Here is a 19,139-nt window from a genome sequence, read left to right on the forward strand (position 1 = left end):
TGATAACATTTTCAAACATGATCTAGTTTCTAAAATCGTGGACCTACTTTGCTGATGATACCCCTATAAGAGTGTTCAAAGATCAAAAGCAAAAATTAATTTATATCGAAGTTCTTTATAACATATATTGAAGAGTTTGTAAATACTACAAATTTTTTTTGACATAATCCTAAGAAATGAATCTCTTAACTGAGAGGTCATGTGTCCAAGTTTTGCTGGAGATATAAATAGTAATTTATGAATAAGTTAGTTTGGCGTTCAAAGAAGGGAATTGATTCTATTCTTTTATTCTTCTACTGAAAAAAAGGAATTGATATTGCCACTGTATTCTTTTATTCTTCCACTGAAAAAATATACATTGACAATTATGCCCATATTTATTTAAGAGAAAGAAATAGCCATTTCAAAAAATGCAAGATCTCGACTGGAAATTCTAAACGACTTTGCTTTTTCCTCCTTTGGTGTTGCTCTTCAGCAGGCGCTGCTTCAGCCGATTCTTCTTCAGTCAACACCATCGATACCCTCGTCAGAAGCTTTTATCAACGGAGTTATAAGTAAAAGAGACACAACCATGCTAAATACAACAAACATCAAAAAGGATTTTGGGTTGCAATCAAAAAGCATCCAATAGATTCTGATAATGACTGTCGCTCCACTTAGAAAAAGAAATCTTTGAGGAATTAAAGAAATAATTTACTTCAACAAAATAAGGTAATTTTGAAAAGAATGTATGTTAATCCATCTGATGTGATTATTAATATTATAAGGTTACCTTTTGAATCTATCATCCTTGTAAATGGAGAAACTACAGTGTCTCCTGAAATTGAGAAAGCACCACCACCATATTCTTGAGTACTCATTGAGAACTCATTGCAGTGTTACATCAATGGCTTCTTCATTTTTGTCATTTCCCCTTTTAACTATAACCAATTGTTTGAAAGAATGAACAATACAACAGTTAGGTCTTCGGAAAAGAAAGTCAATGATTAATTAACTCATAGAAATATACAATTACTCTTATTCTGTAGGCAGACCATGATTCAGGCTACAATATTGACCGTGAGAGTTGACGGATGTGCCTCCGAGGCCCTTGGAGGCTCCTGACACAACGCTTGAGGTGATTGGAAAGGACTATGAACTCTACAGTGTAGTTTTTTTTCTCCGATGTAGGCATTGAAGAAGCCACCATTATGGTCATTAGTTTCTGAGAGTGATGACAGTGTTTTTTGATGAAGAGTATATAAAGGATGGTAATGAGGCTTCTTGATAACGATGATGATAGAATTGGTAGTCACTAGTGGTGGTAACGGCTACTATAGTCATATGGACTTCCAAAGGAAATTATGAAATAATGATCAGTATTTCTCTTTCTTGAAATAAGAAGGGCATAATTGTCAATTTGTATATTTTTCATTGGAAGCATAAAAACTTTAAGTGACAATATCACCTCCTACAAATTTTTTTTTAAGAAATTATAAAAAAGTTGTAGATACGGTAATTACTACATAACTCGAGTAATTTCTCAACTAACAAGCGTTTAATAATAAATCAAATGAAAATATAACTTTAATTATTACAAATATTAGACAAAATTATCCCTACCAAAAAATAACTCTTATAGCTACCAAAAATAACTCAAGTAATTATCCCAACCTAATAATACCGTTGAATAAACCATATGTGCCTTAAAAATGATCAAACAATTAATGTTATTTCTTTGCCGACATTAAACGACAAAATAGAATTATTAAAATTTATATTTGAATCAGAAGGCAGTAGCGGTCATCGTCAACAATTTACAGGTCATATGCTTCCTCAGTTATAAACACACGCGATCGATCCGTTAACACGTATGATATATTATAGACGATACAAAATACAGATAAGTGTCACTATTCAGAGAGAAATCGTCGGAAGTTGAAAAGTGAATTAGGTTAAAAAATTCGCTCGGGAGAGAGACAATGGGGCGGAGGAAGCTCGAAATAAAGCGGATCGAAGATAAGAGTAGCAGGCTAGTGACGTTTTCGAAGCGGAGAACGGGTTTAATTAAGAAAGCACAACACCTTTCCGTGCTCTGCGACGTCGATGTCGCTGTCATCGTATTCTCCGCCGCCGGCAAGCTGTATGAATTCTGCAGCAGCGGTACTAACAGTAACAGGTGCATGCCTTTCATCTTTTTGTGTATTACTCACCACAATATTCTCTTTAAAAACCCGTTCGTATATATGTGTAGTGTACTTGTTATCCTCTATACATGTTGTTCTGTAGGAGCTTCACCTTTAGGCTTTAGTTATAAACTGCACGTTATCTTTAGTTTGCCATATATAGTGTATGAGATTTTGAGGGCATATATAGTGATTTTATGTCTAACGCTCATGCATAACACGCAACCAATATGGTCAAAGGGCTATGTTTTCTGTCTTACTTACTTTTAAAACTATAGGCATTTAAATTAGGGTGTCTATATTATTAATGTGTCTATATGTTAAAGTTAAAATGAGGTGTCTTTTTAGCCAATCCATTTTTGATGGTATGGTTTGTTTTTATTTTCGAAGTAGTTTGATCATGTGGTGCGTGAAAGTAATTAGCTGGTGGACGTCTACATGATGATTCGTGTCTTCTTCTTTTTAAGCAGTACTTGCTTTGTTTCCATTTCTGTCATGATATATATAGTGACTAACAACACATTTTTGAATGTTTATAATTGTATACTTACTATTTTGGTTCATTGTTATAATTTTTTTTTTGTCTATGAATTTGAAAGTAGAAAAACCGTGAAGATTGTTCTTACTTTGGGTTTAATTTTAGCAAAACCCTCATCATACTATTGGATATAACCTTATATCTCAAATCACAAAATCTTGAATACCACAAGGAAAAACCTTGATTTTAGATCTTCCATGTAGGGATGGCAAAAAAACCCGAACCCGACGGGGAAACCCGAAACCCGATTATTTTGGGTCGGGTAACGGGTCGTTATCGGGTTTTTTATCGGGTTCGGGGCAGGGAGTGAGTTATCATCGCCCCGACCCGACCCGCCCCGATTACATATATATATATATATATATATATATATATATATATATATATATATATATATATATATATATATATAAGTTGTACGCATTCAAAGATAAAATACTTACTGTGGACAATCTTTTTAATTATTAACAATCCAGTGTGAATGATTATTTTTTATGTTTTGACGTAATACACTAAAATTAAATCAAATAATTTTTAATATAACGTCGAGTTAATTTTATTAAAGTGATTCATCATATTTTTAATTTAAAAGGGAGGCTAGAACACGTATTTTTTATAAGACATCGGGGTACACTAAAACGAAATAAAGATTTCATTATGAATTGTTGTAAACCCGATAAGATACCCGAAACCCGACGGGAAAACCCGAACCCAATGGGGCGCCCCGATAAGATACCCGAAAGATATCGGGGCGGGTTTGGGAAACCATGCCCCGCCCCGAACCCACCCCATTGCCATTCCTACTTCCATGTAAGTTGGAAACTTTTTAGACCCCATCCAAAGATTTTTGAAAACCACAAGGACCAAAAATTATAGTTTTGTCTTGTAACAACTCATGTAATTGCCTTTAGATCCTATATGGACCATGCACCACTTAGACTTGCGTGGGTCTCTCTCCAATATAATGTTCAGATCTTAAATAATAACAGATTATTTCCTATATATATATATATATATATATATATATATATATATATATATATATATATATATGTTCAAATGTTTCCACTGTCTATTGTGTGTATGTATGATTGATTCTGGACCAATCATTTTAGTTATTTTAAGAAAGTAATTAATGCATATTAAATGCTGAAGATATAATTAATATCCATTATATTTTCAACATGTAATATGCATTAATTACTTTCTTAAAATAACTAAAATGATTGGTCCAGAATCAATCATACATGCACACAATAGATAGTGAAAACAAAATAACCTAACCATATATATATATATATATATATATATATATATATATATATATATATATATATATATATATATATATATATATATATATATATATAGGAAATAATGAAATTAATATGGAGATGCAAAAAAAGGGAAAAAATCAAATCTGCTATCAATTAGCTTTTTAGTGTTTTGGGGGAGATATCCCACAAAATGGCCAACGGTTGTGTTTTTTTTAACAACATTTTAATTCAAAAAAGAGTGACATGTGTTCTATCAAGTTGGTATTACAGAATCTCTTTCTTGAGCCAATATAAGCAAAGAAAATTATGTTTTTTGTATCATCATTTAAATTCAACAAAGAATATCAGGCCCTGTCATATATATGGACCATGCACCACTTAGACTTGCGTGGGTCTCTCTCCAATATGTTCAGATCTTAAATAATAACGGATTATTTCCTATATATATATATATATATATATATATATATATATATATATATATATATATATATATATATATATGAAATAATGAAATTAATATGCAGATGCAAAAGAAAGGGAAAAAAAAAATCAAATCTGCTATCAATTAGTTTTTTAGGGTTTGGGGGAGATATCCCAAAAAATGGCCAACGATTGTGTTTTTTTTAACATCATTTTAATTCAAAAAAGAATGACATATGTTCTATCAAGTTGGTATTACAACATCTCTTTCTTGAATCAATATAAGCAAAGAAAATTATGTTTTTTTTTATCATCATTTAAATTCAACAAAGAATATCAGGTCCTGTCATACAAATTTGCAGTTTTGTTTTGTAACAACTCATGTAATTGCCTTTAGATCCTATATGGACCATGCACCACTTAGACTTGCGTGGGTCTCTCTCCAATATAATGTTCGGATCTTAAATAATAACGGATTATTTCCTATATATATAGGAAATAATGAAATTAATATGGAGATGCAAAAAAAGGGAAAAAAAATCAAATCTGCTATCAATTAGTTTTTTAGGTTTTTGGGGAGATATCCCAAAAAATGGCCAACGGTTGTGTTTTTTTTTTAACATCATTTTAATTCAAAAAAGAGGGACATATGTTCTATCAAGTTGGTATTACAGCATCTCTTTCTTGAACCAATATAAGCAAAGAAAATTATGTTTTTTTATCATCATTTAAATTCAACAAAGAATATCAGGTCCTGTCATATATATATATATATATATATATATATATATATATATATATATATATATATATATATATATATATATATATATATATATATATATATATTGTTACAATTGTCTCTTTCTCGGACCAATATAAGCAGTAGAAGTTATCACTAGTCTACCAAATAAGGTTTATAAGAAGTTAATTGATAACCAACAAATTAACGTTAAGTTTTTAAGGCCAACTCATTGCACCATGATCGAGGGACGAGGGGGCTCACAACTGTTGTTGTCTATTCATGTGTGATGGATTAATTATTATATTTGAGGTCCAAAAATATTGGCTAAAAAGACACCTCATATTGCAATATGGACACCCTAATTAATTTTTTAAATATTTTTATTGGCTGAAATTGCATTGTTTTCCGAAAAAGCTGATTATAAACAGTTAATTATTGGTTGACTTTTTAAAAAGTGGTCAATGGGTGTCTAAGGGATGTCTTATTAGCAACACCCTATGAAGAGTTGTGTAAAATCGTTTAGATCCAAATCTACCATTCAAAAGTATGTGCTACACGAAAAGACTCTACCCTAATTTCAGTAGCCCAAAAAGTTCATCATCGCAGGTATATATCGTACCCTCATTTCCGGGTAGCCCAAAAGTCAGCACGATACATCTAAGTTTCAATCTACTATGTTATCTCAAGTCCCAACATTACATATTAGATTACTTAGCACATCTAGTACTTACATGAGTCTTACACTCACTAATATACCTTATTAATCAGTGCCACCATACATATGTAATTAGGGTCCTACTTCATACACACCAATGTATTCTTATTTTATATTTTATTATCCTTATTTTTAGGGTTACTTTTTTCATCAATATTTCCAATAATGATTAAAAGACATTGAATATTATTATTACTATAATAATTAAGTAATGATTATTACTTTGCTTTTTTTTTTTAATAATTATAATATAAATAAATAAATATTTGGATAGTTCAACAATAAAAAATGATTTCTTTTTATTTCTTTTCTTTGCTTATTTTTTTATTTTCATTTTATATTTAAAAATTAGTATATATAGATTTTTTGAATCGTTCAGCAATAAATTTTTTGACTTCTTTCTATTTCTTTTGCAACGTTTCTTAACGACACATTTTTTTACTTATATTTTATTTTCATCTTAAATATTACTAAAAGAGAAACCTTATGACATCATCTTAAATAATCTGGACCATTGATTGTATTTCAATATTATTTTTTTCACCCTTAGATCAAAGTGCTGACATCATCTTCCCCATATGGAATGTATTTAATTCCAATAAATGCTTTCCAATCATCAATTAATAACTTACATTCGTTGAAATGAAATGTATTTAATTCCAATGAAAGCTTTCCATATTTTACATCTTGAATTTTCAGTTATGAAGATTTTAATATGGTTAATTTTAAAAACATATTACTAACAAATCATTTCAATCAAGGTCTTAATATCAACCATTAATATAAATCCGTTTATATTAGTAACCATTAATATAAAATCTTTTTTTTATTAGGAAATCATTAATACCGAAAAATTATATTCAAATTATCACATACATATACGATTCATCATTGAATCCGAGACTCACATTTACTTTCAATCGTTTCTTTTCTTCAAACTTTCTCCTACAACATCGTTAATATTGCTTATAACTTCCATCATCATTCTCTACTATAAACATTCACTCTTGTGCGCTAGAAGGTCAGTACCTTCTTTCGCTTTTTATATTTTTTTCGATTATTTTTTGTTCCTATATCAAATGTATGTATTCATATATTTCGATTTTCTTTATCACAAATTACATGAAATCAATTAACTACTTTTCTGAAACTTTTCAAATAAACATGAAAAGATATTAGGTACCTTTAACAAAACAAAAATTAACTATCTTTGGAACTGACATTAATTACGAAAATATTACTTTTATATATTAGAGATGATTATGATTTTTTTTTAATTTTTATGTCATAAGAATCCGGTTAATTTTGGCATGATTTTAAAATATCATTGAAATTATTATGTTTTTGTATATATCATATCAACCTACTTTTTTTTATCTTTGTATAGTAACAATAGAATTTATTAATTTACATAACAAATATAGATATTTCAAATTTTGTAATATTATTATACCTTACAAAATACAACTTCCTCCAAAATAAATTTTCGCCAGTTTAAATTTGTATTTTCTTTATATAATTGTTTTTAATGATCCTGATTTTTTTTTCTCCAAAAGTATATCAAACGTTTACGTCTTAGATAATGCTGCCCTATTATAATTATTATTTTCCAAAAATATATCCGTTTAATGAGGAATTTGATATAATAAAGGAAGTGAATGTTAATTAAAATAAGATATATATTCCATAATTATTACATGAGTTTATTAAAAAAATTAATATCAAGGTGTAAACATTAAACATTTTTAAAGTGAAATTTTAGAATACATACAAACGATGATGTTGTACAATGAAATATAAAATTGAATATACCGAAAAAAACATTATTAAAGCAATCAATCTTGAAAATAACATAGTTATGAAAAATTATAAAGTAATATAAAAATTATAAGATATTAGGAGATTTGTAATAAGTACATTTAGTAAAAGCGTTACGGTTATTAGAAAAAATAAGACCGTTAAGATTAGTGAAAATACAATATATAAACTAAATTATCACAATAGTAATGAAATGTCATTATTTGATATTTTATATAATTGACAGATGTATCAAATTACATTGATGATATACTAAAATTATTCAAAGTTGCGCCAAAACTAATGCAAAGTTCTTGCGAACACTAAATAAATAAGAACAAACATAAAAGCTAGCATTTATATTTATAATTAATTTAAAATAAACCAATCATGATTTATAAAAGAATCTCCATTGATGATATACTAAAATTAAATTTATATAACATTTAACATTTTATAAATTATATTACATAACTTTATTTGAATAAATGAAATAGTTGTCAATATTTAATGCAATAGAAAAAACGGTATATTGGTTGTCAATATATGTTTACATTAGGTAACATTATTATGCAAGGAACGTCTAATTAAAATACTTATAAATATATAAATATCATGACTATATGAAACGAGGAAAGTCGTTCAACTAATAAAATAAAAAATGATGTCTACAAAGAGATATTTCAATGATTATATATATATTTATCGTTTTTAATGTATTTTCTACACATTTCAATAATAACAATAACCATATATTTTTTATACTCATTATACAATATCTATAAACGATTATATGTTTTTTTTATGCGCTTCCCGCGTTTAACGCGAGCTATAATCTAATTTTATATTTAAAAGAGGACAATCCAAATAACTTGCATATATACTTTGTTTAAAAATAATTTAGCATACCAATTAATGTAGATTTGCAGGTGTTCTATTTTTTCGAAAAAAAAATCCATTAGTTAAAATAATTTCATTAAACAATGTGTGAACATATATTTGTTTTTAATAGGAATAATTTTAAACTTATTTTGTATTACGATAAAAAAACAATGATGTTGTTTTTATAATATAATAATATAAAAAAAATTTAAAATAAAATTCCAAAAAAAATCCTCATCAAATTTTTTATCATTGTCGTAAACCCACAAACTTAATACATTTTTTTTTCTATTTCCGCAAACCCATTTTTTATAGCATAAAACTTTTGCCCAACTTTATTTTTTGTTATACGTAAGTTTCAAATGTCTTTTTTTTTCGAATTTTTATTTCTATAAACCTAATACCATTAATTATAAAAAAAATAGATTACTATATAAAACAAGTATAAAGCCACAATTTTTTTTCTATGTCGTTAGATAAAAAAATATTACTTCAAAAAAGTATGAATACGTATAGTTAAATATATTAAATATATAGTATAATACAATAATTAACAAAAGTTAGAGAGAGATATGTCACTAAAAATGGCCTAATAGGTGTGCACACAAGGAAAAAACTGCACAGATTCCAATAAATAGTAAAACCTTATAATATCATATAAGACTACCTTTATTGGTGAGCCAAAACTATACCTCACCAATAAAAAATTTAAAATAAAATAAAAAATAGACAACCCTAAACGATTTGCTCATGCCCACGAACTCAACTCACTCTCTTTTTATCTTTTTAATTGTCTAGGTGTCAACTACTACTCAAGGGGATTATATTAACTTTTATAAACTAAAAGTAAATTTGTAAAATAAATATATTTCGTCTTTATTAAAAAAATAAAATAAAATATACCAAAATACATAATTTATTTTTCTCTACAAAATGAGATTAATATTGATATAATTTTTATATATGATATTTTAGATGAAATTTGGGTTGGGTTGGATTGGTAATGCGTGATAAAATTTTGGTATGATTAGGTTGTATATTTTAATAAGAAAAATAATAATTTTTTTATAATATAGTTGGGTTGGATTTGGTTATGAATGATGATAGTCTAATAGACAAGTGTGCCCATTAGATTGGTGTGTTAAAAGAATATGTAATTAACATGAATATACTTTCTCTCATTACCAACTAACGAAATACTGAACTAATGAGCATTTCATTTCCTACTTCTACATAATTCTTCATTTAAACACTATCCTTATTAATTGATAGCCTTTTTATAAACATCATCATCATCATCCATCTATAGTTATCTTTATAACAATAATAACCTTATAATCTTTACTATTCAAGTAAGTTGTCAATCTAGGTAAAGCCATACCCTTCTCCTACCATCCATGTGCTCTCACTAATTCCGTAATAACATATGTTGAGTTGTATTCACATCTATTGTAAATAAGATAAATGTAGGAAATTATTGCTTCCTTGTTTTTTTGTTTCCTACTTAATTAAACTCTCTCTCTCTCTCTCTCTCTCTCTCTCTATATATATATATATATATATATATATATATATATATATATATATATATATACTAGTTTATAACCCGTGGAAATCACGGTTACAAAAATAATTGAACTTTTATTATAAAAACTCAAAATTATTAATCAATTATTTTAAATAAATTATTAATTAAGAGATTTTTTAGTTATATGAAATTATAATCATTGATTTAAATAAATATGTGAAATTATATCACTTTATAATTTGTATTAATTTTATTTTAATTTTTATTCTAATGTTATTAATTTAATGTACTTAGAGTGGTAAATTTAAATTTTGAAATTTGAAATGAATAATCAATAGGTTGATAAATGACATGCATTAATTAGATGACATAATAGGGTGACACATGGCAAAAAGAGAATAACATATGCATTAATTAAGAAACCTAATAGAATGACACATGTTTAAATGAGAATAAAACTATTCTTTTATTAGAATAGGGATATATATATATATATATATATATATATATATATATATATATATATATATATAAAGTGAGAGAGAGAATGTGTGTGATAAAGTAAGAGAGAAAAATAAAGTTAAAATAAGGAAAAAAACAAGGAATCAATAATTTTGTATATTTATCTTATTTCAGCTGATGCCAATACACTTATTATAAAAAACAATTTTTTTTTTGTTTTGTATTAATGCTTAGGGCGTTTTATATCGAAAAATAAAAATATCAAAATTCATAATTTTTAGTTATCTGGAAATAGCCAGTCATTAATGTATAAAAAATAATTTTTTCCTTCAAAATTTTAGTTTAGATTTACATTTTAAATCGGAATTGTATTGTGTACAAAAACCATGCTGTATCTATTAAGTTTTTTTTGTCTACATGGTTGTCATTCACATTTGAATGGATAAGTATAAATGATAAATATCAATATAGATGATCGTTAATCTAGACATATTGTACTTAGAAGTGGATTTGAATAAACATTTATATTTATATGTAAATCTAGTTATTTTCACATTTTAACTTAAATAATACTAGTTGTTTTTACTATTTCAACAATTTGATTATATATATATAAATTAATTTTATAGAGATTTACAAGTTAATTTATTTAAATTCATATTTAAATAATTAAACATTGTTGAAAAAACAAATCATAATGTTAGTATCATCTGAATTAGTATGTGTAAAAACTAGCTACACTTTAGATTCATTATGTAAGTCTGACTTCACCTTATGTGTAAAACAGTAAAAGCTACATGAAGTTTAAATTCACATTCTAAATCTAAAGGGTTAATGACCTAGAAAGGTAATGAACTTTGGTCTTTATCCACATTTAGGTAATTATGTTTTTTTTTTCGTTCACATTTGACCATTGAACTTATTTGATATGTTCAAAATAGGGTAATATGATTGGTAATTACGGTAATATTACCCTATTATAAACATGTCAAACAAGTTTATTGGTCAAATGTGTACGAAAAAAAAACATGGTTACCTAAATATAGACAAAAACCAAAGTATCTTACTCGTTTTGATAATATTGGACAAGAACCGTCTCAGGGATTGTGCCCTGGGATTAGGCTCCGACAGTCAATGAACAATTAGGTTAGGTTTGGTCTAACCCAGTTCAGTCCCAGCTAATCATGGGTTAGGATATGTTGCTAGGTCTTTAAAGCACATACAACCTAACCCGTTAAGCGTATACAACCTCATCCCTAACTAGGTGAGCCTAAACTGGGTTGGCTCACGACTTGACCATCTCCTCATACATAAAGACCGGACAACCTGATTAGTTGCACTTAGCATAAAAAACCCAATATTACCAAAATGGGTAAGAAACTTTGGTTTTTGTCTATATTTAGGTAACCATGTTTTTTTCGTACACATTTGACTAGGAAATATGTTTGACCTGTTCATAATAGGGTAATGTTACCGCTAATTACCAGTCATATTACCTTATTTCGAACAAGTCAAATAAGTTCAATAGTCAAATATGTACGAAAAAAACATGATTACTTTAATGTGAACAAAGACCAAAGTTCATTATCTTTCTAGTTCATTAATCCAAATCTAAACGACACACACAAATAATAATAAATGATTCATTGGGCCTTTGTTTTAGTAAAAAAAACCGCTTTAAAGATTTAAAAAAAACAAATGGGTTATTTGCTATAACATAGTACATACACGTCTAACTAATAAATATACATCATCTTTATTGATAGTTGTTATTTTGCACCCAACAATTATGATTGAGTTTTTTGGTTCTTGTTATATATAGCTAGGTTCAAGTATTCTAGCTAATTATTGTGCGGATATCGTATGCTATGAGAATTACTAAGAGAATAAGTTGTTTAGCAATGCGAATATGTTAAACCTTACAAAAATATCGTCATTTTCATGCATTCTCGCTAATTATTATTTATTTTTGTTTTTCTCATACATTGTTTTTCACTTATTTTCATTCTGATAGAATACGGCCCAATAAACATTCTGATAGAAATAAGAATAATAATAATAAGTGTATAATAACCTTATAGACGATTTAATTAGTAAAAATGTGTGTTACTGACAATAGTTATGTAAGATTGAACGTATTTATATTATCAAACAACATATTTTTTTTATCATTCTCATAGCATACGATATCCGCACAACAATTAGTTAGAATAGAAAAACCTAAGCCTATATATATATATATATATATATATATATATATATATATATATATATATATATATATATATATATATATATATATATATATATATATATATATATATATATACACACTAAGTTAGAAACTGGTATATTATATAGGTTTAACATGACAACATATGTGATACCGAATTATCTACATTTATAGAAATGTTCCATTTTAAAATAAATTTATATAAACGGTCCCTGATAAACTACATATAAAAAGTAGGATTTATATTAAAACAATGCATAAATGGTTTGAGATTAAAAAAGTAGCTTAAAAGGGTCATGTTAAGTAAATTTACAAAAGCAATCCGTGTTAATGAAATAATAATAAGAAAATTGTCTATATTAAGAAAATAAATTGTAAGACAGTTTTCCAAAATTGGTATATTTTTAAGCACTACGTACAATTTTATAATGTAATATATAGTAATAAGAAAAATGTCTGTAATACGAAAATTGATTGCATGTGTTATTTCATATTAATTTAGCGTAGTCATATGAGTTTGTCGATTTCTAAAAATATTAATACATGAATAGTCCCTGTTTAAATATATTACATGAATCCCTCTTAACATATTACACAAATGGTCACTAGCAAAAATATATTACATGAATGGTCTTTGACAAAACTATTACATAAATGGTCATTGTTGAATATAAAAATAGTCCTGACAAAAGTATTACACAAATGGTCATTATTTCAAAAAAATTGGAAAATGTTATCATTTAAGCATTTTAGTTATAAGATACAATGTTATAATGTGATAGTGTGTGTTGGTTTCTCTTATCATATTAATTGAGTGAAATAAGAAAACTAAAAACAAACACAGTAACACAACTATATACATAAACAAATATAATAAAATTCAGAATTAGTAAACCAGGTAATATTAACTAATTATAGCTTCATACAATATTAGGTAATATAACCACAGCTTAAATAGGTTCCAAACCAGCTGACAGTGTACTAAACTTAACCCCGAGTGTTGCCAATGTTCTATGTGTTTTAAACACAATGACTTATTAATAAAAAAAAGTCAAAACTATAATTTTTTCGTACAAAAAAATAAATTTTGGAAGGAAAAATATGTATTTATGTTTCTAAATTAAAATCCTAATTGTATATTTTTAAACATGTTTTTATATGTATAAATATGTTTGTAAATAGATAAATATGTTTTTAGATATATAAATACATTTGTAAAGGTATAAATATTTTTACATGTATTAATATATATTTTACATTATTAAAAGTATAAATATATTTTTAAAAGTATAAAAAGTGTAAAAACATAGAGAGAGAGAAACACAGTAAAAAACAATGTACTTGAAATCGTATAAATACAAACATTGAATAATCAAATTAGTTCATAAAATTTTACAAGTATTAATATATATTTTCTTGGATAATATATATTCAAAGTGAAGTGATAAAATTCAGGTGATTAGATCCCCGATTTCTTGGATAACATATATCAAAACTAGGGATGGCAATGGGTACGGGTATACCGGCTTTCGTGTTCTCCATCCCCATACCCGACTCCATCCCCATCGGGGATTAAAAATCTATTCCCATCCCCATCCCCAATGGGTAATCGGGGATTTTTCCCAGTTACAAAGTTTTGAACTTTTATGAAAAATAACCCATATTTATATATTAACCAACAAACAAAAACTAACATAAATAATATAAAACACTATAATCACTGAATGTCTTCAAACACGAACAATAACATTCAAAGTTACAAATAAAATCATTTTTTGCAAAAAAAAAGACATAAAAATTCTTCCGAAAACTATACGTTTGATTGTTAAATTACCTTACTTTGTCTACTAAAAATTTGCTTATGCGTTATTAAAAATAAAAACATAAGCAATACTATAGTTTTCGGAAGAATTTTTATGTCTTTTTTTTTGCAATATATATATATAGGGTACCCATCGGGGCCGGTTTCGGGTACGGGTATGGGTACCCGACAGGTAGAACCATCCTCATCCCCATCCCCGCTTTTTATATTCGGGTAATACCCATCCCCGTCCCCGTCCCCGGTCAACTCGGGTCAGGGTTTCGGGTACCCATCGGGTACGGGTTTTTTTGTCATCTCTAATAAAAACTTATCAATTCCAATTTTACATAGGTGATTTGTTAAGCCGAATTTTGATTCTTTTGTTTATCCAAAAAAACATCAAATCAAATTCTATAAAACAAAAAATAAAATAGGATTAGATATTATAATTATCTAATATTTTATTTCAAAATCATTGAAAACCAATCATATTAATTCTAAAATCATTAAAAATCTCGAACTTTTAGTTATAATCAATCATATTATATTATCATTATATAAATTCATATTTTTAATTTAAAATAATTCAAAATATTATCATTAAATTAAAATCTTTGAAAATCAATCAAACTAAATTCAAAATTCATTAAAAATCTTGGATTTTTAGTTATAAGCATTCAAATTACATTATCATGTAAATCCATATTCCTTAATTTAAAATAATTCAAATCAAAATCATTAAATTAACTTAAAAGAAAGTTGATTCCTTTTTATAATTAACTAGAAGGCAGAGAGTGGCAAGGCTGTAGGAAACAAAAAAAAAAAAAAGAACTACTCAAATGTGACAACATCGTGTCATCTATCCTTTTCACCTTATTTTACACTTCCCTTCATATCTTCTTGGTGAATATTTCTTTGAGCAAGTAGTTCATTTTTAATGAATGCTTTCATTCGTGGATCGCCACATTTACATAAACTTGAAACAATGGTGTCATCATGTATTTTAATGTCAATTGAATATACAAGTTTATGAAACAACTTTTAATTCTATTTAACTGGATAAAAGTTCTCTAGGAAACAAAGTTCAATGAGCAATGTTTAAAGTATATAAGTAATAACACAAAAGAATGTATATTGCACTTTAATATGAGAGCCTTCTCACACACAACATATATTATATCAACAATCACATATGTGATAAAAAAAAAAAAAAGGAAAAAAAGCTTCTGCAAGATGTACATATATTTATTACCTGGCAAGAGGTAGTGATTAATTTGCTTCTTAATATACAAAACTTGGAACTTGTTCCTGTATAATTTCCTTCCAAGATTTAACTGAACTGAGTCGAAGACTAATCCGTAGATATCTCTCCTTTATATCTTTGTCCTGCAGATGAGAATGAACATTTTCAAGTATTGTATAGTAACACAAGAAATATAAATATATATATATATATATATATATATATATATATATATATATATATATATATATATATATATATATATATTACAAATGGTAACAACAATGATAATATATATTCATGAAATGAAAAGAAATAATTCCAAAAAAGCGATACAACTTACATTTTATCCCCATGATCATCAAGAAAACCATATAATATTCCCTTTAATGTTTGAGTATACTCGATAACTGATGAATGCATGTTCCAGTACTGTGGAGTATATTCTTGCTAGGTACGAAGCAGAAGGCAGGACCATGAAAGGAGATAACCAAGATTTAGTAAGCTTCAACTTTTTAATGAGCTACTTGACTTTCTTTGTGTTCACAAGATATACAGAGTTAGTTTAAATGATTAATTATTTATCTAATGATCACTTAATGAGATGCATGACAGGAACTTCCATTGCAGTGCACAAAATTCAGAACATGTAAAGAGCTTCTACAGACAGTGGACAGGTAAACATCAACCAAAATAATGGTAAGTAAGAACATAATGATTAATGATACCTAACTCTTAGCACAGGCTTGTTGAAGAGAATAATAGGGATGAGCTCTCTGTGATTGAGATGACACAACTAGAAGAAGAACTTGCTGCTGCTCTTATGCAAACAAGGTCAAGAAAGGTGATTTATTTACCTACATATATAGAAAGTTACTATTGTATTTGAGTTGTTGAATTACTTTCACATGGTACTCTACATGTTTTGCATTAGTCACTGATTAGTAGAATCTTATTATGATAAGAGGTCGCCTTTTAAATTCCATATTGATGGTGATTTTGGTTAATGCAGACACAGTTGATGATGGAGTACCTATCCACCCTCCAACAAGCGGTATGTAAATATATACTACTTTGATTTTTTTTTTTTTTTTATACATAAACATATATAGAGGTCCATCACATAGGTTCATGTATAATTTACAACACCACACTAAGATGCAACAATTTGACATACACAACTAAAATCTATTTTTATTGTGATCTGTTGTTCTACATGAAGAAAATTTGAGTGTCTATTCATAAAGACCATTTTTGGGGAAGTTGCATTAACTAAATGGGTTATCACTGCTTACATTTTTTGTGCTACAAAGTAAGATCATAAACATATATACACCCCTTATAATTATCCTGTTTGTGTATGTTTAATTGTTAATTAGACCATACTTCCTAATTAATCATAAGAACTAAGAACCTGGATACACACAATATCAATCTAACCAAAATTTATCATTGTGATTGTGAGCAGGAAATGAATTTAATCAAAGAAAAGGAAGAAGTCATAGAAAAGGTAAATCTATTGCCCGATTTTCTTTGGAAATCGACTCAACTTTCATTTGAGGATTTTTTTTTTCTTTTAAGGTTTGAAGGTGAAATGATCTAAGTTGCTAGAATTTAAAAGAACTCAATGCTTTGGCCACCAAATTCCCTTGTTTTACCTTGTAAAATTAAAGGGGAGAAATTTGTCAATTATTTGGTTACCATTGATGAGTACTAATAAGTAAAATATCATTTTGATTCTTTTAACTAAAGAAAAATTAGCATAAATTAATAGTCGTTTTCAAGCTTCTTTTACAAGTATTCTATCATTGTAATTAAATATGATATGAATTGAAAGGTGAAAGTATAATGAAGTTGGAGAAATATAATTAAAGTAGCATAACATTAACACACTGACTTGACTTACAGATTGCATCAGCGGAGCATGTGTTTGGAGCAGGGGATGATGGGGGTGAAGGTCTGAACGATCTTTTAGTTAACCAGATGGATTTGCCCCAACATCAACATGTGACTCTCCCTCTTTTTGTTACCTAATCCGATCCTCTTCCACCAACAATCTCAATTTCAATTTCCTCATATAGGAAATATAAATCCAATAATAATAATAATAATAATAATAATAATAATAATAATAATAATAATAATAATCCAATCAAGATTCCAAAATGTTTGCTAATTGCTAATAAGACTTACAAACCCGGATTGTATTTGTGTGAGTTTATATAATGTCCTCTGTGTTTGTTTGTGTGAGTTTATTATCTTGGGCAAAATGGGACAATAGTTTATACTTTGACTAAGGCCGAATTTTTTTTTTTTTTTTTTTTTTTTAACGTTTGACACTTCATCACCCTTTTCCTATTGAGTAACCTAAAGTACTCTGCACACACCTGCATTTTCAATAACAAAGGATTAAAATATCCCATCTGCGGCAAAAAATATTTTCATTAACTTTGAGCTCTGAGATTTTTGAAGTTATAACAAAACAACAACATGAACACAATTCTTTAATTGTATACTTAGATTTGAAAATTTTATTTAAAATGAATAAGCAATTAAGCATATATGATATCCTTCACACGATTATAATAAGTAAAGTACGCATTAGTTCTTTTAAAACTATTATGCCATTGAATTGAAACATAGAAATTTTAAAGTATGCATTAGTTCTTTTAAAAGTAATGCAAAATGAAATATAGAATTTGGGTTACCGCCTTATCTATTTTAAAATTAAAAAAAAAGTTACACTACTTGCGGATACTTTTTTAAGCACATAATTTAGCTTGTTACAATCATCATAAACTCCCATAATATTACATACAAATCACAATGTATCTTTTCATTCATAGGGTGAAATACAAACAAGTATATCGTTTCGTGATAAGGTCGGTTAATCGTACTTAACTCCAAGCTGTAATTCGTTTACTTAGCTCGGAATGCAGCGAATAGTTACACACCAACACACACACATACAAAAAAAGCCAATAGAAAAACACTTTATTTATAATTAGGCAGCAGTACTTATCGTTTAATTTCTTCTAAACATCTCGACTCTTTCGTTAGTGGCGTTACGTTCTTCGAGAATAAGCCGCTCTTTGAAAGATGAGATATAATTGGAAGCCCTTATATCAACCTTAGCATCGCCACCGCCGCCACTAGGTCCATGAACATAGTCGTCAGATCCACCGAATAAGTTTGTGAGCTTCGTTAATGATGGAACCTTTTTCATGGAGGAAGCTGGGTAACTTGTCTTGTTGATGATGGCACCACCACCACCATATGGAGCGGTGATTGGCAGCGGAGCTGGTGGCTTGCTGGTTTTGTAGAAGGTAC

General features: G+C 27.6%; 1 protein-coding gene and 2 long non-coding RNA genes across 8 annotated transcripts; 1 reads left to right on the top strand and 2 right to left on the bottom strand.

Moving 5' to 3' along the window:
- Nucleotides 1–310: 310 nt before the first annotated feature.
- Nucleotides 311–1,468, bottom strand: LOC145099910 (uncharacterized). Of its 3 annotated transcripts, XR_013704687.1 has the most exons (3): nt 1,016–1,393; nt 773–920; nt 311–533 (listed from the first exon to the last, which is right to left on the bottom strand). It is a non-coding gene; the product is annotated as an uncharacterized LOC145099910 (long non-coding RNA). The 3 variants fall into 3 exon arrangements; XR_013704686.1 differs by having other exon boundaries at nt 773–1,468; XR_013704688.1 differs by having other exon boundaries at nt 311–574; nt 773–1,468.
- Nucleotides 1,469–1,816: 348 nt separating this feature from the next.
- On the top strand, nt 1,817–18,064 carry LOC145100910 (agamous-like MADS-box protein AGL27). Of its 2 annotated transcripts, none has more exons than XM_079038054.1 (7): nt 1,817–2,158; nt 16,240–16,309; nt 16,440–16,486; nt 16,554–16,653; nt 16,822–16,863; nt 17,278–17,319; nt 17,718–18,064. In XM_079038054.1, the coding sequence occupies exons 1-7, from the start codon at nt 1,962–1,964 to the stop codon at nt 17,841–17,843; spliced, it is 624 nt and encodes a 207-aa protein (XP_078894180.1). In that variant the 5' UTR covers nt 1,817–1,961; the 3' UTR covers nt 17,844–18,064. The 2 variants fall into 2 exon arrangements, with proteins under 2 accessions (XP_078894180.1, XP_078894179.1); XM_079038053.1 differs by having other exon boundaries at nt 1,819–2,158; nt 16,425–16,486.
- On the bottom strand, nt 13,319–17,852 carry LOC145100911 (uncharacterized). 3 transcript variants are annotated; one of them, XR_013705358.1, is made up of 4 exons: nt 17,716–17,852; nt 16,153–16,259; nt 15,819–15,952; nt 13,319–13,447 (listed from the first exon to the last, which is right to left on the bottom strand). It is a non-coding gene; the product is annotated as an uncharacterized LOC145100911 (long non-coding RNA). The 3 variants fall into 3 exon arrangements; XR_013705359.1 differs by lacking the exon at nt 13,319–13,447 and adding an exon at nt 16,538–16,666 and having other exon boundaries at nt 15,593–15,952; nt 17,716–17,849; XR_013705357.1 differs by lacking the exon at nt 13,319–13,447 and having other exon boundaries at nt 15,593–15,952.
- Nucleotides 18,065–19,139: the final 1,075 nt, after the last annotated feature.

This window comes from Lactuca serriola, chromosome 4, assembly GCF_051521515.1.
Source record: "Lactuca serriola cultivar US96UC23 chromosome 4, Lser_US96UC23_V15, whole genome shotgun sequence".
Lineage (NCBI taxonomy): Eukaryota > Viridiplantae > Streptophyta > Magnoliopsida > Asterales > Asteraceae > Lactuca > Lactuca serriola.

Bases quoted from the DNA above. Each gene is read 5' to 3' on its own strand.
- LOC145100910 (XM_079038053.1), top strand. From the start codon at position 1,962: ATGGGGCGGAGGAAGCTCGAAATAAAGCGGATCGAAGATAAGAGTAGC. The intron at 2,159-16,239 runs GTGCATGCCTTT...TGCATGTTCCAG, and splicing joins AGCGGTACTAACAGTAACAG to TACTGTGGAGTATATTCTTG. The intron at 16,310-16,424 runs GTAAGCTTCAAC...GATGCATGACAG, and splicing joins AAGGAGATAACCAAGATTTA to GAACTTCCATTGCAGTGCAC.